A 27,156-nucleotide genomic window follows, 5' to 3' on the forward strand; every position below is an offset into this window, starting at 1 on the left:
ACAATACTTAAAAGATTAAAATTTCAAAGCAACTCTGTGGTCATCCAAAATGAATTCTGAGATTGGAGACAGAACATTGGTTAGTTCTCGTATCCCTTTTCTGACCTCAATGTATCCATAACATTAATAAATCCATATGATTATAAATACAGTTCAACAATGTTGAATAGGTTACACAGCATTTATTTTTCTGATATCTTAAAAATTAAAGGGCCGTGGTTCACAGTGTCAGATTGCAGAGCCATTTGTTCTGCATTTTTCAATCAAAAATCTAACATTTTATACAAGATGTTCCAGTAATTTAATTTAAAAATTTCAACATCTTTTCTTTGTTGCTACCGTATATGTTAGAGGAATTGTTGGTAGACTTGGTTAGAAATGTGCAGTTTAATCTCTCTAGGGTTTGGGTTTGAATCCTATCCAAACTGATGAGATGACAGTCACTTTTTACTGACGCCAGAAAGGGTCCCAAGAAAAATGAGTTTGGACAGTCTCAATACAGTTTTAAGGAGAGCAAGGGTCTGCAGCAAAAATAAAACGGTCCATCATTTAGCAGTCTCAGGATAGCTGATGTGAGAAATTGAAATGTCACACTAGAGCATCAGGAAAATTTTTCTGAAGTTGAGGTTAAGGCACAACACTGGGATGAGTGAAGAAAATTTTATTCTGCATACAACTTAAGATACACCTAACCTGAAAGTACTTGATGCTTAGCACACAAATAGCAGATGCATACTCTTCAGCACTGACTTGCCTCATCTTGAGCATTAAAATTCACCCTTTTATTTTTTTAGAAAATTTACACTTAAAGGTCAAATGAAAGTTTACATAAAAGGGGAAACAGAAGATTCTGCAGCATTTAACATCAAATATGTTTTTAAATTAAAATTGACATCCAAGACAAAGCTCAGCTCAGACTAATGTACTGCAAGGAACGTGACTGCACTTCTTGGCCACATTTTTTGAAATGTCCCTCATTTCAAGAAAATCAACGAAGAACTTTGTCAACAAAAAATGAGGGGGTTCAGTCCACCCTCATGCATTTTATCCTCCCCTCTCCAAAAGGCATTAGATTCCTTGTAAGTTATGAATCCAAAGTTCAAAAACTCCTTTAATGCTTTCCAACTCCTTTGCTACTTTCCCCTAAATTGGCATTCCGCATATGTGAGCAAAAACAGTGAGTGCTGGCAAGCTGCTCAATTTTGGATGACATGATAGCTGAGTCAAATGCTGTTCCCATTCAACATCCATGTGTGTGCGCAATTCCAGTCAAAGTCACTGGCTGGCTATTGAGGAAGAACTGGAGCTGAAGTTCCTGTGCTCAACTCAAGGATGCTGAAGCCAATTGTTGCATCCCTATTGCAACCATATGTGGTAGTTTAGTGTATTTGGTTTAGCTACTCTCTGGCTTAACTATTTAAGCAATTGGAAAGGCCTTCTGTGGCTCAAGATTCATTATGCTAGTGTTCTTTTCTCCAGCGCTGTCAGTAAATGGTGTGTCATTGACAGCAGCCAAAAAGCATTTCCATACTACCCAGAGAGCCAAAATGGGTAAAATCCTCATCCATTGGTTAGAACGAGATTAATGCCCCAAAGGTAAAAGAGCAATATTGCAACTCATTATGTCACTGAATTCCATGCGAGGACTGGCAGGGCCAGGGAGAAAAATCATGGGCCCTGATGCTTCCCGTTTCACACCCCCTCCCACTTTTAACTATCCCCCTCAATCACGCATGTTATTTCTTCCTCTTTCAAGATTCATCAATCAATTCACTAAACAATCACAAAGGTCCTCTTAAAATTATAACGCCCATTGTTGGCATCCGGTTACAAATATCTCTAATATATATGCAGCATGGATCATTAATCTTAAGAGCAGCAATGACGTAATGCAGTGGCAGTTTGTGTGCTCCCCCAGTGACTATTAAACAAACCAGAGCGTACAAATTTTATTTTAACAGCATCATGCAATCTTGTTCATTTTACAGAAAAATATCCCATTATTGATAACACTATACCAATGTTAGCACTGATTTCAGTGACTGCCTTAGCCCTCATTAACATGCTCTGCACATTGCACCATAAGTACACAGTGACAGTATTTGGAGGAAAGATTCAATTCTTGCAACCCAAATCGCAAGAAAATCTTTCAGGTTTGTTTTATATATTTCGACCATCTGTTCTATATAGAAAAGGAAGACTGTCTCTGCACTGCAGCTTCCATTGCTTCATTGCTGGAAAGTTGTAGAAGGGAAAGAGGGAGGGAGGGGAGCAGGAGAAAGGATGGTCTCATTCACTTGCTGCTGCCTAAGGTCCCTCCTCCATCCCTGGAGACTAGAAGAGAAGTTCCAATTCCCTGGGAATGGCTCATGCCACAGACATGGACGTCACCAGGGTCTGGCCTGGCATAAGGCTGAATGAAAGCTCCCCCAGCCCTTCTCAGGCTTCATTACAGGCAGAGACTCCCTCCCATTCTTGCATTTTCTGTTTATTCTCCTTGGCTTCCCTGAAGATGTCATTACAAATCCTTCAGTGCAGCTGAAGGACCCCTCCATGGTGGCTAGCAAGAATGGCCCAAATAACTGCTCCAGCTCCTTCAGTCACAGGTTCCCTCTCTCCTCCTCATGTTCCTCCAATTGTAGTTTCTGTTTCCAGGAGCAGTAAGAGTAGGAGGGAGGAAACCCGTGATTGGAGGAGCTGGAACAATGACTAACTTAAGCACTGAATGCACAGTTTTGTCTTGTCTCATTGGTTTCCCCAATTGATTGTATTCAATGAGTCTTAGCAAATTCAAAGGAAGATAACATGAGAATTTCAAATGAAAGTCCTCAGCAGTTCACTCACACCTGCAGATCGGTTCATACATAACTTGTTCCTTTCTTTTTCATACATAAAATGAAGTGCATTGCTAGAAACCCTTACAGACCAATTCGCATGAGGAAGAGAGGAACACACAATATCACTTTGGCAAGCAAATCACCAGAACTCAAAGAACAAAAGGAAGAACTTGCATATATCCAGCATGGGAGAGACATAATCTGGTGATTGGAGGAGAAGCTCTGCCTATCCTGCAGCTGCTGCTCCTCCAATCACTGCTCTGCTGTCAGTTCCCATTCTCAGCAACTGACAGTTTAACTGACAATGTTTTTTTTAAAAAAAAATACCTTACAGTTGCTGAAAGTTGTAAAGGCCTTTAGGCAGCTTCATGGTTGACCAGCTTTTAAAAAAATCGGAACTGTCAGTTTCACTGCAGTGACTACACGTCGAGAATAAGTCATTTGCTGCAAAGTACTTGGGATGTCCTATGGTCGGGAAGACTACTTCAACTGCAGAAGATTGTTTATATTCTGTAGGAGAAGTTGAAGACTTTCTCTTGCTCATGTGCATGACATTATTTAATATAATTATTGCATACAAGAGGTGCAATTGGATTTTATTTTATCAGCAATCTCAAAAGCATAGAAAGATCAAATGGCTCCTGAGGGCAAAAGTGGAATGATTGAACAACATAGGTCTTCACTGTTAGTAAGCATTGGAGCCCTCAGGTGTCTCTGTGCAATACAACTTTTATAAGACCAGAGGAAAAAGACTGAATGATTCACAATTCTATCATGTTTTCCTGATCGGCAAGTCAGAAGGTTCTGCCAATTGCTGCTTCTCACTACATTATAATTTCAATATCTACGATGCAACACAACTTCACATATTTCAATACCTCGAAAAACTCAAAAGCACAAAAAGGTGGAGTGGAATAATAGTTAAGTAGACAAATAGGACAAGATCAAAGTCAGGAGAAAAGACTCATGAGAATCATGTGCTGTGTAAAACAGATTACTGATTCACTGAGCCCCTTATGCAGTCCTACAATTTCACTCCACAAAGCCTGCTCACAGTAAACATCCATTAGCGACAAAATAAACAGATAAATAATCCAACCATGATTCCACCCTCTGTTTGCAAGAAATTATGGGTGACAAAGGCCATCTAGCCCAGCACATTTCATCTATCCAGAATGATCTTGAAAGCCCACCTGTCACTGCATCCAATTGACTAAAATCATTCCAGGAATTTCACATTTTTCATCCATATTTTCAACTAAGAGCATCCTCATGACAGTAGCTGAGAATAGGAACTGCTGCTACTCACCTTCGGGCAGCATCTGTTTTCTGGCTGGCTTCTAAAAAAGTCAGAACCACGAAGCTGCCCGAAGATTGGAAAGCAGCAATGTAGCAATTGTCAGTGAAACTGACCTGAAAGGCTGATTTAAAAAAAAATTGGAACACTAGGATGTTGTGCGACTTGGAGAGAGATTCGCAGATGGTGATGTTCCCATGCATTTGCCGCCCTTGTCCTTCTAGGTGGTAAAGGTCACAGGTTTGGAAGGTGCTGTTTGAGGAGACTTGGCTTCAACCTTCTCTTTTGCACTGATGTGCTGGGCTCCCCCATCATTGACGATGGGGATATTTGTGGAGACTCCTCCTCCAGTGAGTTGTTTAATTGTCCACCACCATTCACGACAGGATGTGGTAGGACTGCAGAGTTTAGTTCTGATTCGTTGGTTGAGGGATTGCTTGGCTGAGGCTTTCAAATGCTAATTCTGCTGTTTGGCATGCAAGTAGTCCTGTGTTGTAGCTTCACCAGGTTGACACCTCATTTTTAGGTATGCCTGGTGCTGCTCCGAGCATATCCTCCTTTATTCTTCATTGAACCAGGTTTGATGATGGCTTGATGGTATTGGTAAAATGGGGATACACCAGGCCATGAAACGCCCAGTTTGCCATCAAACACTGAGTTCTGTGAAATTGCTGTAATTGCTAAATAAATTCATGACAGAAGGTTAGGGTTACTACTCAAAAGCGCAAAGCCACTCAACTTCTCTATCCAAGAAAGGAAGAACTTAAACTGTTGGAGTCATGGTCTTGACGTAGTAAATTGTTCTTGACAGTAGTAAATTGTTCTTGGAGTTTATTTTTAATTTAATTATTTTATTTACTTTGCCTTTTTCTCTTTTTCCTCACTTTGTTAATCAAATCTTTCCCTTTCAGTCACTTTCCTTTTGCACCAAATTTGTTTTTAATTCACCCTATCCCTTCTGCTTCTGTTTCTTACTCAATCTTTGAAGCTCATTGGTTAAGGGGATAGACTATTGATTCCATCATACGCTAAATGTCACAAATACCCTGTTATCAACTCTCACGTTTGAGGGGAAAAAAGTCTAACTAACATGACACAACACAACACAAAGTGCCTCTCCAGTAAAGTCTGGGTCATGATATAAGTTAAAGCTGTTAAAAATTCAAGGCATATAATGCTTCATTATGGAAAACATTTCTTTCCAAACATGGCATGAAGCTTTGAAGACAAACGTATGAAAAGGAACCAAAGTTATCATTTTTTTTGAGAACTGCATTTACATTAACTTGAGAGTTCTCTTTTGACACAATTATGCATCTCAACAGACCACTTTGAAAATAATGGAGCCTTAATAAACTATCCAATATTCTTCAAAGTTCAGACCTAGGAAGAAGATTATGAAAGAGGTTAATGCATTCAGATGTGGGAGAATCATTTTTAAATGCAATCCTATTGCTAAGTAAATGAAATTGAACAGAGATGTGATTTTTGTAAGTTAAAAGAAACCAAAAGCCACTAAGATTTAAATACAGACGGTCCAATCGACACGTTCTTTTGGTAATGTACTCGGGTAACTTGAAGTGTGACAGTGAAACAAACAAAAGCCAAACTAAACCTAGAATTAATTTCAGCCTGATAGACGAATGACATGCTCCTCATATAAAACACTAAAAGCTTTCACTGATAGATCTCTCTATTAATTGAGGCAAAATTCAAAGGCCTATTCAGAAATGAACATTTAAAACTTGACAAAGCAGCTTTTCAAAAAAGCTGGTTTATTCAGTCCTGGTAATAATAAAATGTAATGCAGTGTATAATTAGTATGTTAAAAGTATTTTTGCTTACGAGTTTTGACATACATTAATGACTTGAACTTGGAGATATAGGACAAAATTTCAAAGTTTGCAGATGACATGAAGCTCGGAGGTGCAGCAAAATTGAGAGAAAGATAGGAACAGACTTCATGAGAAAATAACACAGACTAGTGGAATGAGTAGACAGATGGCTCCCACCTTTTGTGAATGCTTATGTTAACTGTTTTTTGATTGGGGTAGTGTCTTAAGAGTCATTATGGCATTCAACCCATCAAGCTCATACCAGCTCTCAGTACAGAAATCCAGTCAGTCCCATTCCACTGCTCTTAACCCCTAGCCCTGTGAGTTTATTTCCCTCAAGTGCCCATCCAATTTCCTTTGAAATCATTAATCACTTCCACTTCCACTATTCTTCTAAGCGGCGAGTTCCAGGTCATTACCACTTGTGTGAAAATATTTCTGCCTCCATTCCCTCCCCTCCACTGCAACGCTTGCCCAAAAACTTAAATCTATGTCCCCTGGTTCTTGCATCATAAACTAATGGGAACAGCTTTTATTTGTCTACCTTATATAAACCTATCATAATCCTCCACTTGGCAGCCTTCTTTTTCGAGACGATGGTTTCTGCCTTGGTGGTCAACCTGGTGTTAAACGTTGCTTGGTGTTGCTCAAGAGCCCCACTATAGCAGTCTCCGCCCCATTTGCTGTAGAGGAAGACAGGGCTTAGAAGGTGCAGGATTCAGTGGGCTCTTTTTTCCCTAGGGTTTACCTCTACCAAATCTCCTTTATCCCAAGTAGAATCCCAGCTTCTCTACACTAACCTTATAGCTAAAATCCCTCATTCCTGGAACCATACTGGTTAATCTCTTCTGCACCTTCTGAAGGATTCTCACACCTTTCCTAAAATGTGGTGGTCAGAACTGGATGCAATGTTCTTGTGGCCTAACCAGAGCTACAGTATAACATCCCTACTTATGTACTCAATACCTCTATTATGAAATTCAAGGTCCCACATGCTTTGCTTCAAAGCCACCTGACTTCATAAAACTATGTACATGGACCCCAAGGTCGCTCTGTCTGTGTACATTCTTCAGAACTATGCCATTAAGTCTACAGTGCATCTCTTTATCCCGTGTGCCAAAATGCATCACCTCACACACTTGTGTTAAATTTCATTTGACACTTGTCTGCCCATTCTGGTAGCATACCTATGTCCTGTTGCAGTCACTTTGCATGATCCTCACTGTCTGCCACACCTCCAAGTTTTGTATCATTGGCAAGTTTTGAAAGTTTACTTTCCCTATTCCAATATTCAAGACATTTATATACATATCAAAAAGACAGTGGTCCTGGCACTGATCTTTGGGGAACACTACTGCCCACCCTTCTTAAGTTTGAGAAACACTTACCATGACTCAAAAACAAAGTGCTGGTAAAGCTCAGCAGTCTAGCAGCATCTGTGGAGAGAGAAACAGAGTTAACGTTTCGAGTCCGTATGACCCTTCTTCAGGGTCAAATGGACTTGAAACGTTAACTTCGTTTCTCTCTCCACTGATGTTGCTAGACCTGTGTTTTTCCAGCATTTTGTTTTTATGTCAGATTTCTAGCATCTGCAGTGTTTTGCTTTTAACTTAGCATGACTCACTGTTTTCTGTCTTTAAGCCAATTTTTTAAAAAAAATCAAAGCTGATACTGATCCTCCTAGTCCGTCAAAATCTCAATTTTGTCAACCAGCCCTTTGTGTAGGGCTACAACATTCAGTGCATTCCCTTCATCAACCTTCTCTGTTGCTTCTTCAAAAAATTCAATTATATTCGCCAAGTTTGATCTACCTTTTAACAAATCCTTACTTTTATTTGTTTGTTTAAATACGTTGAGGGGGGATGCTGAACAGAGTCACCGGAGTCAGCTCATGAACTTTTAACAAAAGCATAAAACGTTATTAAACAAGGAAAGATGAACTATATTACAATACTCATTCACCCACAACTATACCTTTACAGATGTATACAGATTTGTAAAAATAAAACAAGTTGCAAAAGTTCTCATACTCTAATGTTCACAGTAAGTACAGTCCTTGTAAACCCATTGGTGACCTGTGGTCAGACACACCACATTCTGAAACCAAGTAACAGATGCCACCCCAGACATATGCAATAGATCTCTCAATTCCCCCCAGATGCCTGTTACACTGTGAGTCAACCAGTCTTATTGAACTCAGCCTTTCACAAGAGTGTTTCCAATCTCCACTCTCCAAGAACTCGCCTTGGAATCTTCTCCCAAACCGATGCTTTCTCTCAGATGCCTTCCACAAGAGTTCACCTCCAGGGTTTCGAACTCTCCTTCTGATGTTCCTCTCTCGGGTCACCACATGCATTCAAGCTTTCCTCCACGCACTCTCTCTCACCGACTCAGCTGTGAACAGTACACCACTCCTATGCATGTCCATCATAGAGAGTTACAGACCTTCAGTTGCTTCTTTGGACCTCTGACTTCTCACAAGCCTTCATATCATTTTGATGCTGTTTTCTGCAGCTAGGAGATTTATGCTTGAAGCCTTTCTCTACCCTTTACTCTTCACTTATTAGGACCTTTTCCAGGTTCCTGTCCATCCTTTGACTAGAAGGTCTGCTTGGACTTTCTCCTGTTCCACTCCCCTGGATTCTTAGGGACTTTCTTATTTAGCCTGGGACTGGCTATCTGCCCCCTTTGCTCCAGTCTTTTCGTGGCAGCTACTTTCAACCAACTTTAGCTTTAAATTGGTTGCGCCTTCTAGGTTGCTTCTGCCTGGCAGCTGTCTTCAAAACTGAACTCAAAACTACTGTTTCTAGTTTTTGATGCATGCCGGGTGAGTCCTTCAAACAAAATCAAGGCAATAAGTTGAGGTTGGGGGCGTGGTGGTGGTGGTAGGAGGGGAGGAACTGGGAGTCTGTCACTGTTGAGCTGGCTGAAGAACGAACCTGTTTGAGGTAAAAGACCAGCTTCACACTCATTCTTCTCTTACATACAATTATTGGAGTGAACATGGTAACATTATATTTTGGTGATTGGTTGCTGTAAAATAAGTTTTTTTTGGTTCTTATCCTCTGAGGGAAAAAGAAACATACTACTACTAATAATTTAATTACAGAATGGCAGAAGGACAATGCAAATTTCAGGCTTTGACTATCTACCAATTTTTTCAGAGATGAAACCATATCAGCAATTCAAAACTGAAACTGAGATGTGGCTGCAGGTCACTTCATTATCCCGAAAGAAACAAGTTATGGCTTTGGCATTACCAGCAAAAAGATTAGGAATGAAGTATTTTCAGAATGGAACATGAATGATTTGGATCACGAAGAGGGATTGGATCTTCTATTACAGTTTTTGAATATGTTTTACAAAAAGGATGATTTACTGGAATCATTTGAAGCATGGTCAACCTTTGATAGATTTAAGAAAACAGATCATCAGTCCATGGAGGATTATGGGCTTTGATAAATGGTGTAAGAGACTGAAGAGATTTGAACTTGAAATCCTGGAGTCTGTATTGGCATTTAAGTTACTTGATTGTGCACGCTTCTCTCATATTGATAGGCTTTTAGTATTGACGGGGGTTCATTTGATGCGAGGGGCTCTCTCCTTGACCAAATGGCTGCTGCTCTAAAAAAAGAAAATTCTGGGAAAGCAGTTGTTCCAAGCCACTTTCTTAGCAAATAAGAACAACTATGCCATGATCAAAGGATGGAAGATTTTATGACGGCCAAGTTTCGAAATCAACCAAATATTGGACAAAGATCCCAGTACAAAGACGGGGTTACTGACAGGTGGTCTGAAAATGGTCATACCTTTAGCCAATTTGAGAGCAGAGACAAAAATCAGGTCTGGGATGGTGACCATAGGCATTTGAACTTGGAAAATGCACAAGGAATGGTTAATTGGTGTGATTCTCAGTATTATTATGTGATGAATTGCCCACAGCGAAAGAATCGTGTTGAAGTAACCCACGAGACAGACTCTTCGAAGGCCGGAAATAATGATGGTGACTGCTATGATAGAATTGTGTTGGTCAGAGTTTGAATCCAGTGATGAGTATCTTGATGGTCAATTCATTCAACTGTGCAGTTCTGGACAGCGGTTGTGCTTCCATGGTGTGTGGAATGGATTGGCTTGACTTGGCTTAACTGCTACCTGGAGTGTCTTGATGAGGCAGACCAGTGGAACATCAAGGAGTATGAAAGCTCTACCTGCTTCAGGTTTGGAGATGATAACACGCTTACATCATCCAAAAGGGTGGCCCTCCCTTGCAGGATAGCAGGGATCAGTCTGTTCATCAGTACTGATGTGGTCTCCAGTGAGATACCTCTATTGTTAAGTTGATCTGTGATAACAAAGGCTTAGATGACGCTACACATGAAGAATGATAGAGCAGTTGCGCTCGGGGAAAAATGTAGACCTACATTTAACTCAGCTGGGCCATTACTGCCTGCCACTAAGGAAGCCAGGTATTTCTCAGAGTTCATGAAGTATTGTTAACTTCTGGGAATAAAAATTTGATGGAAAAATGATTATTTGAAAGTTGCATAGACAGTTCGCACAGCTGGCACCACAAAAACAAAGCTCTACTGTGAGATGCTTGAGTAATTGTTAAGGGATATGACAATTTAATTGAGCTAATCATGGCTGAGTGTGAAATTTGTATTAAATACCGCAAGACACCACCACATCCTGTTGTGAGTTTGTCACTTGCCAGGAAATTTAGCGATGCAGTGGCAATGGACTTAAAAGTATGGGACATGGATAGGAGTTTTTTTTGCTACACTTTATAGATATGGTGACCAGATTTAGCCTATCCATTGTAGTACATGGTAAGGACAAAAGGACCATTGTCGATAAGGTCATGGAGAATTGGGTGAGAACAGGATTCCTGAAAGATAATGGTGGGAAATTTGCAAATGAGGAATTTCAAGGCGTTTGTGAAAATTTGAATATCAGTTATGCACACTGTGGCTGAGAGTCCATTCAGTAATGGTCTGGGCAAGAGAAACCATGTAGTGATAGATGACATGTTACATAAAACATTGTCCGATCAACCAGACTGCAACTTGCAAACACTGGCATGCGCTGGACATGCAAAGAACTCTTTACAAACGGTTGAATCACAGAATCACACAGTGCAGAAGAGGCCCTTCGGCTCATCGAGTCTGCACCAACATGAGAAACACCTGACTTACCACCTAATCACACTTACCAGCACTTGGCTGATAGCCTTGAATGTTATGACGTGCTAAGTGCTCATCCAGGTACTTTTTAAAGGATGTGAGGCAACCCGCCTCCACCACCCTCCCAGGCAGAGCATTCCAGACCATCACCACCCTCTGGGTAAAAAGGTTTTTCCTCACATCCCTCATAAACCTCCTGCCCCTCACCTTGAACTTATGCCCACTTGCAACTGACCCTTCAACTAAGGGGAACAGCTCCTCCCTATCCACCCTGTCCATGCCCTTATAATCTTGTACACCTCCATCAGGTTGCCCCTCAGTCTTCTCTGCTCCAACAAAAACAACCCAAGTCTATCCAACCTCTCTTCATAACTTAAATGTTTCATCCCAGGCAACATCCTGGTGAATCTCCTCTGCACCCCCTCCAGTGCAATCACATCCTTCCTATAATATGCGACCAGAACTGCACACAGTACTCCAGCTGTGGCCTCACCAAGGTTCTATACAACTCCAACATGACCTCCCTACTTTTGTAATCTATGCCTCGATTGAAAAAGGCAAGTGTCCCATATGCCTTTTTCACCACCCCACTAACATGCCCCTCTGCTTTCAGAGATCTATGGACACACACCCCAAGGTCCCTTTGTTCCTCAGGACTTCCTAGTGCTATGCTTTTCATTGAATACTTCCTTGTCAAATTACTCCTTCCAAAGTGTATCACCCCACACATTTCAGAGTTAAATTCCATCTGCCACTTGTCTGCCCATTTGACCATCCCATCTATATCTTCCTGTAGCCCAAGACACTCAACCTCACAGTTAACCACTTGGCTAATCTTTGTGTCATCCGCAAACTTACTAATCCTACCCCCCACATAGTCATCTATGTCATTTATATAAATGACAAATAATAGGGGACCGAGCACAGATCCCTGTAGTAAGCCACTGGACACTGGCTTCCAGTCACTAAAGCATCCTTCTGTCATCACCCTCTGCCTCCTACAATTAAGCCAATTTTGAATCCACCTTATCAAATTACCCTGTATTCCATGTGCCTTTGCCTTCTTTATAAGTTTCCTATGTGGGACCTTGTCAAAGGCTTTGCTGAAATCCATATAAACTACATCAACTACACTACTCTCAACCACACACCTGGTCACCTCCTCAAAAAATTCAATCAAATTTGTTAGGCATGACCTCCCTCTGACAAAGCCATGCTGACTATCCCTGATCAAACCTTGCCTCTCCAAGTGGAGATAGATACTCTTCTTCAGAAATTTCTCTAATAGTTTCCCTACCACTGATGTGAGACTCACTGGCCTGTAGTTCCCTGGCTTATCTCTACAACCCTTCTTAAATAGCGCAACCACATTCGCTGCTCTCCAGTCCTCTGGCACCTCCCCCCTGGCCAGAGAGGAATTAAAAATTTGGGTCAGAGCCCCTGCGATCTCCTCCTTTGCCTCCCTCAGCAGTCTGGGATACAAATCATCCGGACCTGGAGATTTGTCCACTTTTAAGTCTGCCGACACCTCCAATACCTTGTCACTCCCTATATCAATTTGCTTAAGGTTGGGCGGGTATAGTGCATACTAGTTGGTGTACGGAAGGAATCAGAACTTGCCTTTGGTGCTATCAGATGCTCCCCCTACTCTAGAAGGGTCTAGCAGTAGTTCTACTTTTTCTGCTTATCTGAATGGTTTGCCTGCAGGCAGAAAAGCTTTCATTAAAGCTGAGATTTTGGAGGAAATTCGGCGAGCCTTATGGCATTGCATAAGACCATTGGGAATAGAATTTAGACAAGGAGGCATGGTATAATACAAAAGAGATGGGCAGAAAGAGTGGAAAGACCCTGGCACAGTGATAGGCAGTGATGGAAAAGTAGTAATTATACAACACGGGAATCAACCTATTAGGGTACATTCTTTGAGGTTAATTGGCACAGATGATATCTTTACAAGTTCTGAACAGGACATAGAAAGCTAAGGGGCACCATTCACTTCACATACACAAATACTGGGCAGTTATGAGGAGCAGATTATGGCAGATAGAGGGTCGAATGACAATGAACAAAGTAACACTGAAGCACAGGATAAGGCTATTCATCCAAAAGGGCAACTACCCAAAGTAGGAACAAAGGTAATTTACATGCAAGGTGGGACCAGTGTGTGGACGGATGCCACCATTATAGGGAGAACAGGATAGGCCACAGGTAATTACAAACATTAGCTAAATATGCAGGATGAAGGACAGGAGATAAGACCCATGGATTGGCAAACTAAGGAAAAGATTCGAAAGCCCAAAAGCGCAGTGAGAGTTCTGACAGCAGACTGGAAAGTGGTTGTGACCCCAAGAAAAGATCACAAACTTGCAAAACGGAATCTGTTCACATGCAGGATAGATCATATAGCAGTAGTCCAGAAAGAGAGAAAAATGCGAGTAGAGGTTGTAGCTTGACAAGAACGAGGACTACAGAACGAGCTAGGAATGTCAATAGAAGTAGAAGCCCTTATGATCAAGAGGTTTTAGTAGCTGCTAATAAATTGGAAAATTAGCTGATAAAGGAAGCCAAACAGAAAGAGTTGGAAAGAAATTGAGGTACATAATGAAGTACCTGACAGGGGTCAGCCAGCCTCAGCGCACAGGTGGATCTGTACAGAAAAAGGTACTTCCTGATGGCACATACAAGGCTATAGTGAGACTTATAGCCTGAGGTTTTGAAGACAGGTTTAGGGATCAAGATGTCAGGGTGGACTTCCCTACTTCAGGGAAAGAGAGCTTGAAGATCTTTTAAGCTATTTTGGTATCATGTTCCTGGGAGTGCAAATCGATTGATATAAGTGTTTTTGCAAGATAAGAAATTTCAAATAAATGTTCTTTGGAAACCATCTAAAAAAAAAAAACCTGGCGATACAGAAGGAAAGCTGTCGAAATTGAACAAGTATGCTTATGGGCTGAATGATATGTCAAGAGTATGGTATTTTCCCGTGAGGTCTGTCCTGTTGAAACTGGGTGCACCCAGTTAAAGGCAGACACTGTGATGTTCTGCTGGAATCACGAGGAGAAACTTGCAGGAATCTTTATCATGCATGTTGATGATTTTCTGTGGGGACTGAATTCTGTACAATTCGATCAATGGGTAACAGAAAATAAAGGAGGAATTCAAGGTTGGAAGTCACGCTACAGGGGCCTTTAAAAACAGGTTTTGACATTAAGCATTTGAATCACTGAATCAACAATCTTATTAGATAAGGTAAATCCCATTCCAATAAATCAGGCCAGATCCTCACAAAAAGAGGAACCTGCATCCAAGGAAGAAACAGGCCAGTTGAGAAGTTTGATTGGGCAGTTGCACTCAGACTGGACCTGATGCTAGTTATGACATGTTGGAGCTGAGTACCATGATGAAACATGCTACAGTTGAGCAAGTTCTGAGAGCAAATTAAACATTAAAGAAATTAAATTCAGAGAGATATACACACACAAGTTTCCAGCCTTGGGTGAACTGGAAGATATGAGATTGGTCATTTTTAGCGACGGCACATGAAGCAATCTTCCAGATGGATATTCTAGCACAGCAGGGTTAGCTTATTCATGGTGGGAAAGAATGATAAATGTTGCCCGCTGGCTTGGGAGGCCAGGAAAATAAAAAAGGGTAGTGTAAATTGCCTTAGCTGATAGATATGGGGGTCTACATATCCAATATACTGACAGAAATACTATGCAAGAGGCAATGCATGAAACGTTTACCTACAGAATCCTATGTTGATAATCAGTCTCTTTGGGATAATGCTCATTTAATGAAAAGTGTTGCAGAAAAAAGATTAAGAATAGACCTAGCTAGCATAAATTAAATGTTAAAGAGAGAAGGGAGATCTTGAAGATATGATGGGTGAACACAAGTCACAACTCAGGCTGCTTTCTGAAAATAAATGCCTGCTCAGGGAAATTACTAAAATGTTGGAAGAGGGGCATCTTACGTTATAACGACTAAATGAAAAACCTTATTTTTTGCTTTATGGTAAAGTAAATGTGGGATCTATGTGAAAATACATAACTTTATTCCCTTTTGATTTGAAAAAATTGTTCTTGATTTTCAAAAGCTTTCTTTTAAATTAAAGAGAGGAACTGTCAATGTATCAGCAATTACATTGTCAAGGTCCAATAACAATCATCTTGTTGACGGCAATGACTTTGTATAGCAATTACATTAAGACAATTGCATTGTTAAAATAGATGCTGGGCATTAGCTCACCCACAAATGGGTAAAGCTGTTACATTCCAGGGGGGAAAGGAACTGGAAGTCTATCGCTGTTGAGCTGGCTGAACAATAAACCTGCTTGAGGTAAAAGCCCAGCTTCAGACTCATTCTTCCCTTATATACAATTATTGGAGTTCACAAAGCTGGTTTGTTTTGTAGCAGACTACGAGTTGACATGTCAGGAACTGAATGATGCAAGCTTTAATTTCAGTCTCCTTCATATCTCTCAGCATTACCCTGACAATCTGATTTTAAAAATGCTCAAATTCTCACACTCCAATTCAGGTCCAAGAGAAATACAGTAAGGTGACATTTAAGCAATTAAGCCTTTCACACAGCATATGAACTGTTGGCTTCAACTCAACACCAAAACAAAAGTGAATGGCATTTACTGCTATTACAGTATGTGATCAGCTGATTCAGGCAGCTGTTTGCTGCTGCATGTAGTCCAAGTTATGCCATCATTTCATGGTGACATGAAAGAATAGTAAAACCGGTTTTAACAAATTATGACGCTAGGAAATTGGCCAGTAGAAGATGAATTCAGGACATAGCAAATCAGCTAAGACTTTTTCATACTCAATGCATTTAAATTGCTGGTTTCCAAGATAACTCTCAGATAAACCGATTTCTACCTGTTTGGTTATTTTTTGACTCATCAGGTTCCTGTTCTCTTATGGCATATAAAAATTGCCATTTTTTTAAAAAAAATATGGGCAACAATCATTATGCAGCATTACACGACTAGCTTGACAGATCTCCATTTGAACTAAAACTTCAACATTCTCAACTCAAATGTTAGTTTTGTATACACACCTTTCAAAGAGGAAACCAAAAACATAAAAGAGTAGAAAGGGCGCAGCACAATATCTGAATCTGTGTTTTTACCTCAATGAAGTTTGAATTCAAAAGTTGGGAGATGATGCAGCAGTTTACAGACCCTGGTCAGAATCGGGATGAAGACTGGAACTCCCTGCTGTGTGTGGAACTCAATAAAGCACCATGAGAGAGTGGATCACTCAGCTTAGACCAGGGATGGAGCCCTGCATTCAATTCTGGGTATCAAACATCAGGAAAGATGTACTGATCTTGTAAGGGGATTTGCTAGAATGTTATCAGGGCTCAAATAATCACAAACTTGGCTTGCATCCCTTTAGGTTTAGAAGCTGAGGGGAGATGTAATCAAGTTAATTAAATAATAAAGGGATTACATCGAATAGTTACAGAGAAACTATATCCTCTGGTGAGTCAATTCGGAACATGGTGGCACACTCTTAACATTATAGATAGGCCGTTTAAAAATTAAATCATGAAGCATTTTGCTATAGAAAGGGTTGCAAACATTTGATACTCTCTCCCCTAAGAGGCTGTGTTTGTTGGGTAAACTGAAATTTTCAAAATGGAGATCAATGGATTGTTTGTTAAAATTTGGAATAAATGTCAGTAAATAGAACGAAACACACTTACATAGTCCCATCACAATCTCAGCACCATCACTGTCCCAAAGTACTTTACAGACAATTAAATACTTTTTGAAGAACAGTCACACTGTTATAATTTAGGAAATTCGGCCAATTTCAAAAAGCAAGGTCCCACAAAGAACAACGCAATAGCAACCTATATAAGCTGATTTATCGATGTTAGATGTCCAGTGAGAACTCACCTGCTCTTTTTAAGAATAGTGACATGGTATCTTCTATACCCACCTTGAGTGGGCAGGCAAGGACTCCAATTAATATCTCATCCAAAAGATACCTCTGACAGTGCAGCACTTCCTTGGTATTACACTGAGCAAGCAGCTTTAGTTTTGTGCTCAAGTTTCTGGAATAGGACTTGAATTCACAACCTTATGTCTTGGAGGCAAGAATGCTTCCATGAGCCCGAATGACTTAGAATGGAGCTGAGGCACAAATCAGCAATGATTTAATGGCATGATGGAACAGGCTCAAGGGGCTGAATGGCTGACTTCTGCTCCTATGATGCATTCACTTTCCCATTCTCGGTGGCAAGGAATATCATTGAAATGTTACTTTGTGTGACTTGCACAAAGGTGATTTTACAACAATTTCTTTCATTTAATGAATCACAAAAAGGAATAGAATCGTAAATTTAACAAAAATTAACTGAGTTAAAAAATTTCTTCAATTACTTTACTCCGAAAAGAATGACACCCTCTACCTGTGGGATGTTAACTGCCTCAGGTTTGTATTTTTCCAATGCATTTGTCTAAAATGTCAGATATAACTATTTCCATGATTTTGGATAATAAAAATTCTATTATAAAAGAAAAATTCATGACAATCCAGTCACCAGCTACCCAGGTTCTCCTGTGACAGACAGACAAAGTAACCGTCACAGAAAAGGCTTAATAACAGAAACAAATAATGAAGTTAAAACCATATCCGATCAAATATTCCTGAATCTGAGATTCATCTTAGTAATAGAGATGGAACCTAGATAAATGCATTTTTGTGGCACAAAGCAGGAGATTGAGAATATCTCTAGCTCAATGCATAATTCATAGCCTCTGCCTGCAAACTGTGTAAAATGAAAATTTCACACCACAGCACGAGCAATGGAGCTGCTGAGAAGGTAAATGAAATCGTATTTTACTGTGCAAATTTTATTTCTTATTCTGCCCACATTTATACACAATCATTGACAAACCAAATGCATTGACAGATCTCCCACTGATACCATTTTGTTCACACTTAAAAACAAATCGGGCAGAAAGATATAGACAATTTGTTTCTTTATATTTAAAATATGGATCAGGTTTTTTTTCAGCAGTTCAGTGTCTACATTAGATTCATCCAAGAAGCCAACTTGCTCCTATTTTTTCTCTGAATGATCAGACAATTTTCATCACTATCACGGTTTGTTAAATTATGCATTCGATTGTTAGTCCCCAACAATTTTCTCTTTTCTCCATTTGAGACACAGTGCACTAGAGCAACATTGTTGAATTTTAAAATTTGAACAAGATTTCTATATTATTGCAATAAAAGACAGCACATTAGTGTTCACAATATCCATAACTACAACTTTGATTTCCACGATGAAAAGAAGTGTATTATAAAAACAATGGTATCATCTTGTCTATTACATAATCAATAAAAACTTGTACTTGCCGTATTCAAACTTCACTCACTAGTTTTGAGGTTTACTGGATCTTTCCTTGTTTTCTCCAAGTATTATTTTAGCTTTGAATAGATTTTTGACAAATTCCCTGACCGAATTGCCAACATTTCACTTACAAAATGTCACACAATTGTGGATGTTAAAGAAATAAAACAGCACCATTCAAAAATTACAGTCAATCTTTACATTCCGATCTACAAGTTTAGCGCAGTGCAAAGCTGAAACCGCTTTGGACTAACATTTAACCTGCAAGTGTAAATTGGATGTGAAGGCCCAAACTGATTCTGAAGGATCTAGAGTGAGCCTCAGTCACCCACAGAGGCTGCTTCAATTCGGTAATATGTCAGGTTAGGTCCCAATCGCAGATTCAGTTTAGAAAGTAACTGCAATGTCAGGATGAAGCAAAATTGCTCTTTATACGGATGCTACAGTTGTAGCATAAATACAGCCTTAGCTACACATGTTCCATTGACAAGCTGAAAATCATAGCATATCAACATTTTTGATGACAATATTCCAAAAGATTTACTTATTTGTTTTCTTTGAATGTCTTTTCTTCAGTGAAGTTTTAATCTCATGCTGATTTAGAATATTCCATGTCCACGTTGTAATTCGCTTGATTTAAAAGTATGCAACTGTCACCCATTTTAAATACAGTAAGAAACTTTTGAGCATGTAAGGCATACATAAGAACACAAGAAATAGGAGCAAGAATAGGCCATTTGGTCCGTTGAGCCTGCTCTGCCATTCGATAAGGTCACAGCTAATCTGATTGTGGCCTGAACTCCATTTTCCTGTCTGTTCCCATAACCCTTGATTAACTTGTTAATCAAAAATCTGTCTAATTCAGCTTTAAATATAGTCAATTATCCAGCTGCTACTGCTCTGAGAGAGAAGAAATTCCTCATCTCCATTTTAAACGGGAAACTTCTTAATTACAAACTGTGGCCCCCTCATGAAGGAGCGTTTCAATAAGATCACCTCTCATTCTTCTAAACTCCAATGAGTACAGGCCTGATCTGCTCAACCTCTCCTCACAAGACAACCCCTTTATCCCAAGAATCAACCTAGTGAACCTTTGCTGAACTACCTCCAATGCAAGTACTTTCCTCCTTAAGTAAGGAAACCCAAACTGTACCCAGTATTGTTAGGTGCAGTCTCACCAATTTGCTGCACGGTTATAGAAGGACTTCCCTATTTTATACTCCATACCTCTTGCAATAAAGGCTAACATTCCATTTGCCTTCCTAATTACTTGCTGTATCTGCATGCTAACTTTTTAAGATTCGTCTAAGAGGACTCCCAGATCCTCTAAACTGCAGCATTCTGCAGCTTCTCTCTCTATTTAAATAAAGTTTTTCATTCTTCCCAGCAAAATGGACAAACTCACATTTTCCTATATTATACTCTATATCCCTTCACAGACTCTATGTCCTCCTCACAAACTTGCACTCCAATCTTTGTAACTTCAGCAAATTTGGCTACAACAGTCAGTCCCTTTATCTGAGTCATTAATATAGATTGTAAATAGTTGAGGCCACAGCACTGATCCCAATGGCACCCCGCTGGTTGGGGTTTGCCAACCTGAAAATGATCCACTTATCCCAGCTCTCTCCTTTCCTGTTAGTCAATCCTCTATCCATGTTAATATATTATCCCCAACATCATGAGCTCTTATGTGTGGTGACCTTTTATTGTCACCTTATCAATTGCCTTTTGAAAATCCAAATACACAACATCTAGTGATTCCCCATTATCCACCCTGCTTGTTATATCCTTAAAGAACTCTAATGAATTTGTCAAACACAATTTCCCTTTCATAAAACCATGTTGACTCTGCTTGAATGTATTATGATTTTCTAAATGTCCTGCCACCACTTCCTTTATAATGGATTCTAGCATTTTCTCTGTGGCAGATGTTAGGCTAACTGACCTACAGTTTCCAGCTTTCTGTCTCCCTCCTTTCTTGAAAAGAGGTGTTACGTTTGCGGTTTTCCAATCCACTGGGACATTTCCAATATCTCGGGAATTTTAGAAAATTACAGCCACTGCATCCACTATCCCTGCTGCCATGTTTTTCAGTCCCTGGGATTCAGGCCATTAGGTTCATGGTGCTTGTCAGAACTCAGTCCCAATAGTTTGCCTGGTACTTTTTCTCTAGTGATAGCAATTGTTTTAACTTTCTCCTTCCAATTTTCCCTTTAATTTTTTATTATCATTGGGGTGTTTTTTTGTGTCTTCTACTGAAATACTTGTTCAAAGCCTCTGCCATTCCCTTGTTTTCCTAGTCTCATCCTCTAAGGGAAAAATGCTCCCTTAAACACTCTTCTCCTTTCTACATACTTTTGGAAGCTCCTACTCTCTGTTTTTCTATTTGCGTTTCATGTTCTAATTTTTCCCTCTTTCTTTTCCTTAGTCATCCTTTGCCGGTTTCCAAAATTTTCTCAATCCTCTGACCCACAACTAATCTTGGCAGCACTGTACACCTTGTATTACAAGCTGCTACCATCGTTAACTTCCTTAGTTAGCCATGGATGGTGCATCTTTCTTGTAGAGTCTTTATTTCTCCACAAATATATCGAGAGTTTTGAAATACCTCCTTAAATGTATACCACTGCTTCTCTACCCCTTTGTTCTTAACCTATTTTGCAAGTGCACTGCACCAAAATCGGTTTTCATACCTTTGTAATTGCCTTTAGCTTAAGACACTACTCTCAGACACAAGTTTCTCATCCTCAAAGTAAATATAAAAATCTATCATGCTATGATTACTGTTGCCCAGAGGACTCTTTACCATAAGATCATTAATTAATCCTGCCTCATTATACATTAACAGGTCAAAAACAGCCTATTCCCTGGTTATTTCCAGAACATATTATTATAAGAAACTGTGCCGAATACATTCTATGAACTCATCCTCAGGACTAACTTTTCCAATTTGATTCATCCAATCTATATGATGATTAAAATCGCCCACAATTATTGCAGTACCTTTCTTACAAGCCTCCATTATTTCTTCAATTATACAGGGCAAGTTGAATACCCTTCGCCAGTCACAATCACTATCATGCCCTCTCTCATGTTACAAAAGTTATAACATGCATTCACTGACGTTGCTTCACAGTTCTCTGAACATACAGCCACAGAAAATTGTTATGGTAATAAACATTTATTTTAAAATCAAAAGGATAAAAGGAAATTGGTGGCTGCAATACAATTGAAAGGCTCAATCTTATGAAATTTGGCTTAGTAACATTTAAATTTAAGTCTTCTTAGACAGTCCCTCGGGATCGAGGATGATTTGCTCTGGTTCAATGAGTTCTGATGCAGCTGATAAGTCCAATGCATGATCTGCAGACTCTGCCACATGCAGGGCAGGGGGTGCTTGAAGCATTGGGTAGATGGGATACAGGACCTAAATTTAAGTATATTTATTCTGAAAACCACAAATCATTTAATGTCTCATCTTAGTCGCACAGGAAGTCAACGCTCTCACCAGAGATCAGGGTTTAGACAATTACTACCTTAAATTCCTCCAAGTTCAAGCCCATGCACACTCCAGACTATATTATCTAAACTCTAAAAAGGTGGGAAGTATTTCTTTGCAAGTAACCATGAAACATTGTGATCCAAGCAGAATGTCTGGTAAATTGGTACATTCTTTATTGATAATCAATTTTGTCCATAAGAAACAAATGAAAATTGATGTTGATTTGTGATGAATAACCACGTTTCTCCAACATTGCTAACAATCACTTACATTATGTTTAAAAAAAAACACATCCCCGCCTACTTGAATAATAAGTGGAACATATTAAAATTACCTTTTGTTTCACTGTTCTGTCTGGTTCAGAGTCAGTGTCAGATTCAGAGTCTGAACTGTCTTCAGATGAACTGTTCTCTGACTCGGAGGAAGTTGCAGAATTTAGCTTTCTGGGTTTGGTTTTGGCCTGGTTATTTTCAAAGTCACTATTTTCACTGAAGATAAAAACATTGCATAGTTGAAAACTGAAACATGACAATTTGTTTCCCCAACCTCCGCCAACCCCCCCTCCCCCCTCCCACCAACTTAAAACATTAAAAAAAATATTTCTATTGTCAACTACAAAGGGAAGATTTAGACTTAATTCAAATGATTCATTTCTGGATCAAAATTCTTGGAATACTTGTTGATGGGGGAGCCGGGAACATAGTGGCATTGTCACTGGACTAGTATTCCTGAAGACCCCGGGTAATGCTCTGGGGATCCTGGTTCAAATCCCACCACAGCAGATGGTGGATGAATTGCTGATTGTTATAAAAACCCGTCTGGTTCATTAATGTCCTTTAGGGAAAGAAATCTGCCATCCTTAGCTGGTCTGGCCTACATGTGATTCTAGACCCTGAGCAACGTGGTTGACTCTTAAAAGCCCTCTTAACAAGGGCAATCAGGGACGGGTAATAAATGCTAGCCTAGCCAGTGACACCTACATCCAATGAATGATTAAAAAACAACCTTGAAACACAAAGTTACCATTTTCCTCGGTGTTCATATGATATAAATGCTTCATGTATACGAAATATAAAATTACGCCAATTTAACATACATACGGGAACATTAATTTAGACCTGGAACACCCATGAAAAACCAAAGCACACAAGTGAATTCAGTTAAGTGCTGTCCTATCGATCCTGTTGATCCACATTGGATGCCATTATGGCCACACATACAGTTGTGAGAGTAGTGTTAAAGCACCCGGTACCTGCTTATAAGTCTGAATGAGGACACAGACAAAAGAAGAGAAGCTTTGCCATTTCTTGATACGTCAGAGGGGAGAGGACATGAATGTCTAACCAAATACCAGTGAGAAGCCCTCCACTGTAAATGCTGAGAGACAGCACAACCCATAGTAAGCTCTACCGGATTCAGTTGGGGAGACCTGGAAACACTATTAGCTCTTCAACCTCAAAGTACAAATTTTTCAAATTTTGGATTCAGTAAGGTGGAAAATTGCTACATTTCCTCTGCCCTTTTGAGGATTAATGGTTGTTTACCTTACTATAGATAATTTCCAATGCTAATCTAATGAACAGAATTTATTGGTAACTAGCTTTTTAACTTTTGCAGAAATGAAAAGCCAGCATTAATTTAAACTACAGATTTCATTTGTTCCAAACAGGAAAAACAATATAAATCACTTTTAAAATCATTAAATCCTGACTTAAATTAATAAAGTTATAATTAGGGCATTATGCTGTATTTGTTATGAAGTGGCAAGGCGAGCCGCCTTAATTACTGTCTATAATAAAAAGAGCAGAGTGCGTGCTATAGCCCAATCAGTGCTGTCAGCTACAAAAAAGCCAAGCTGCACACATCAACAGCAACCTACGCATGAAAGGGCAACCATCTCTGCAATCACCGACAGGCAAGAATGTAACCTATCAAATAAGATGCTGGATTTTCAAATTTGGAAGATGTACCTTTTATCATGTGAAACAATGACATAATAAATGCCATCAGTATAATGAGGGAAAAAGAAAACCTATGCTAATGAAATGAAGATTAAATTATAGTATAAATTTCAGTTCTAACACTTAAAGATGCTGCCTCCCAATCAGAATGAACCCCATTCACACTTAAAATACCCCGGTCTTGTTATCTTCATATGTAACTTATTGTAGCCTGTTTCACCCCAAACTGGCGACAGATTTCACATTTAATAGAGCTTTTTTTTGTAACTATAAACCAAGCTGGAAGAATAATATAGACAGAGGTTTGTCTTCCGTTTCCCCACCGCCCCCCCCCACCCTTTCATATATTTCAATGCCTCTACAACAAAAATGACAGGAATTCTAGCCAAAGACGTCTTCATAATGTGTGTCCCCATTTGCCAGTCATGAATCAATATAAACTGCCTGACCTTGGGAGGTGGGGGGGGTTGGGGGGGTACAATCAGCTCTCTGATTTCAACCAGCCCTGCACCCTGACACAAACTGTACACCCTGACACAAACTGTAACTAAGCAGTTAAGCCAAAATTTGCTCTATTACCTCAAAACACAACAGCTTTCATACAAGTTACTGAGAGGTTGATCACAAGTTGATTTAAAGATGGCTATAGGTTTCTCCAGTTTATAATGGGGCGTGGCAGCACTAGAATTACATTTGACAGTTGGCTGCCCAACTCTGTTCATCCCTGCTGGAGTTGGCATCAGTGGGTGCAAAGGGTCTTGCATAAAAAGTAAGTGGGCAGATTAAATCGCTATCAGTGCTGGACATACCCTCTTCAATGCTGACTGAAAGATCTGGGCCAATATTTCTGCAGCAGAGTTATTAATTTACCCTGCTTCAATGCGACCCATGTCATCTGGCTCTAGAACAATTCTGGGGTGTGAAACTTACCTTTCTTCATTCTTTTCCTCTTTTTCCGAATCACTGTCACTTGACTCTTCACTTGAACTCTCACTGCTGTCTTCATTCTTGCTGTCACTTTCACTACTAGATTCACTACCTGAGATTGAATGATAAGAAGTTTAAGGCTATTTTGTTCCTGTCATTTCAAATTTTTGACTAAGTTCACAATTGGTACTAAACGATTTTATTGACCCAAGCTTAAAGAGTTCACTATAGCAATAGCTCCAATGTATTAGAAGCTACACAAATATAAATACAAATGAAGATCAAAAGAAAGAAGTCACCATCAAACAATATTATGGAATAGTAATAGTGTAATAAATTTAAAAATGATTTTGAAATAGTTTGTACCACAACATCTTTAATGTGGTACAGATTAAAACAAGACAATTTGGACTTGATGCTCAGTTGATATTGTAGTGAGGAATAGGTCAGAGCCGGTTACAAGGTTGCTTGAAGATCAAAGCACAACTCTCAGCATCATAGTTGCTTAGTCAAAGATATGGAGACTGTTTTATTAATGTGTTCTTACAAGTGTAGTTATGGGATATTTTACATTTTACTGGGCCAGCACTTGCACACCATTGGAAAGGCAGAGTTGGTGAGAGAGTTCCCTTGGTCACATATGGGCACTGGTTGATGGTGAGGGATATGTACACCTGTTTTGAATTTTAAACTCCGGAGGCTCGCATGAAAGCAGCTCCAAAAGAATAACCTCACGCAGAGATAAGAAAATTCATACTCCATGAATGAGACAACAGACGTGCATGAAATGTTGAAAAACATTTATTTGCATCATAATTCTATTTTTCCAATTTCTCCCAGCACACACTCACCTTTGCTGGATTCTTCCTGCTCCTCCGAATCAGAGTAAAACTTGTCCCCCAAATTGTCTTTCTTTCCTTTTAGTTTACCTAGTGGTGTCACCAGTTCTTTAACCTGTGAACAAACACACAAATATTTCAGACTTTAAACAAAGATAGGTATCCAAAAATTGTACTAGAAATAATTAATATGACCAAGAGTAAGGAAGAGAAAAAAGTAGAGGACATGAGATGATGAGAGAAGGTGGGGAGGCAAGAAAGATGAAGGGAGGGTGGGCAGGGGTGGGTGGAGGCATGGAGGAAAAGGAGATAAAGACTGGTCAAGGTTCCCTGTTGCTAATCATTATCCAGTAACTGTTGCTGGAGGTGGAATGCAATAAATTAGCTCAGGTTCCTGCTCCTAATTGCTATTCAACAACTTCCAGGAATAAATATATCTGGACATCAAGTGAGAAGAGGTTCAGTTTCTTCCTTATTTCAATAGCCTGCTATCACTCAATGGCAAAACTCATATTGCAACCATGGCCACTTCAGTGAAGAGGCACATGGTGAATGGTACCTCAGAAAGAGTTAATATGCTGGGAAATTAACAATGGTGCAAAAATTAGTTAAAAAATAGACTTTAGAATTGACCATCAACCAAACCTTCTAAAGCTGGACAATGTGTTTCACAGGAACTTTAATTTACAAAATCCAGAAGCACTCCACATAACGTGCAAGGATATTATTCCACTTCAATTCCACATAGCAAAGAGCATATAAATGGGAAGGTGGCAACATGCCTGAGCTGCAAATAGTAAACGACTAAATAAAGTGTTTGAGTTGAGAGGTTTTGGGTAAATTGCTTTCAGTAAAAAGTAAAATAATAAACCAAAACTTACAAAAATGAAGCTTAATAGGCATATATTCATGATAAAAACAGTTGAGAGAGAATATCAGCCACAATCATACTGAATGGCAGAGTAAGCTCGAGAGGTCATCCGGTCTACTCTGCTCCTACTTCTCAGGTTCTGTGCGTAATCCAGATAATTACAAGGAATGCACTTCTTTTAGATCATAATTGTGGAGGCATCAGCATGATGCTACTAATCTAGCATGAACCCAGCAATTGGTTTATTGGATAATCATCAAAACAAATGCAACTCAAAGTTCAAATTCTCAAGGAAAATGATCTTCAACCACCCATATCCATCAAGCTATATGTACATTATACAATATTTCAATCTACACATGGTATGGAATTATTGAATCTATAAAAATGCCTTAATATTTTCATTAAATTAGCTAAGAATATTTTGATGCACTTGTCCAACTTTTAACTTCTCTCCATTCAAGAGGGAATTAGGTGATTACTTAAAAAGAAACAAACTGCAGGGTTACGTGGAGAAG

At 39.5% G+C, this 27,156-nt stretch overlaps 1 protein-coding gene across 2 annotated transcripts in view; it reads right to left on the reverse strand.

Annotated features, from left to right (window-relative positions):
• The window catches only part of ap3b1a (adaptor related protein complex 3 subunit beta 1a), a 338,438-nt gene that overhangs the window by 129,017 nt on the left and 182,265 nt on the right, over positions 1 to 27,156 (reverse strand). For both annotated transcript variants that reach the window (XM_041185794.1, XM_041185792.1), the window contains exons 18-20: positions 25,780 to 25,882; positions 24,932 to 25,040; positions 22,375 to 22,528 (exon numbers count right to left, since the gene is read on the reverse strand). In XM_041185794.1, the coding sequence (XP_041041728.1) occupies positions 22,375 to 22,528; positions 24,932 to 25,040; positions 25,780 to 25,882 (366 nt within the window). The remainder of the gene's footprint in view (positions 1 to 22,374; positions 22,529 to 24,931; positions 25,041 to 25,779; positions 25,883 to 27,156) is intronic.

This window comes from Carcharodon carcharias, chromosome 4 (genome assembly GCF_017639515.1).
Source record: "Carcharodon carcharias isolate sCarCar2 chromosome 4, sCarCar2.pri, whole genome shotgun sequence".
NCBI lineage: Eukaryota > Metazoa > Chordata > Chondrichthyes > Lamniformes > Lamnidae > Carcharodon > Carcharodon carcharias.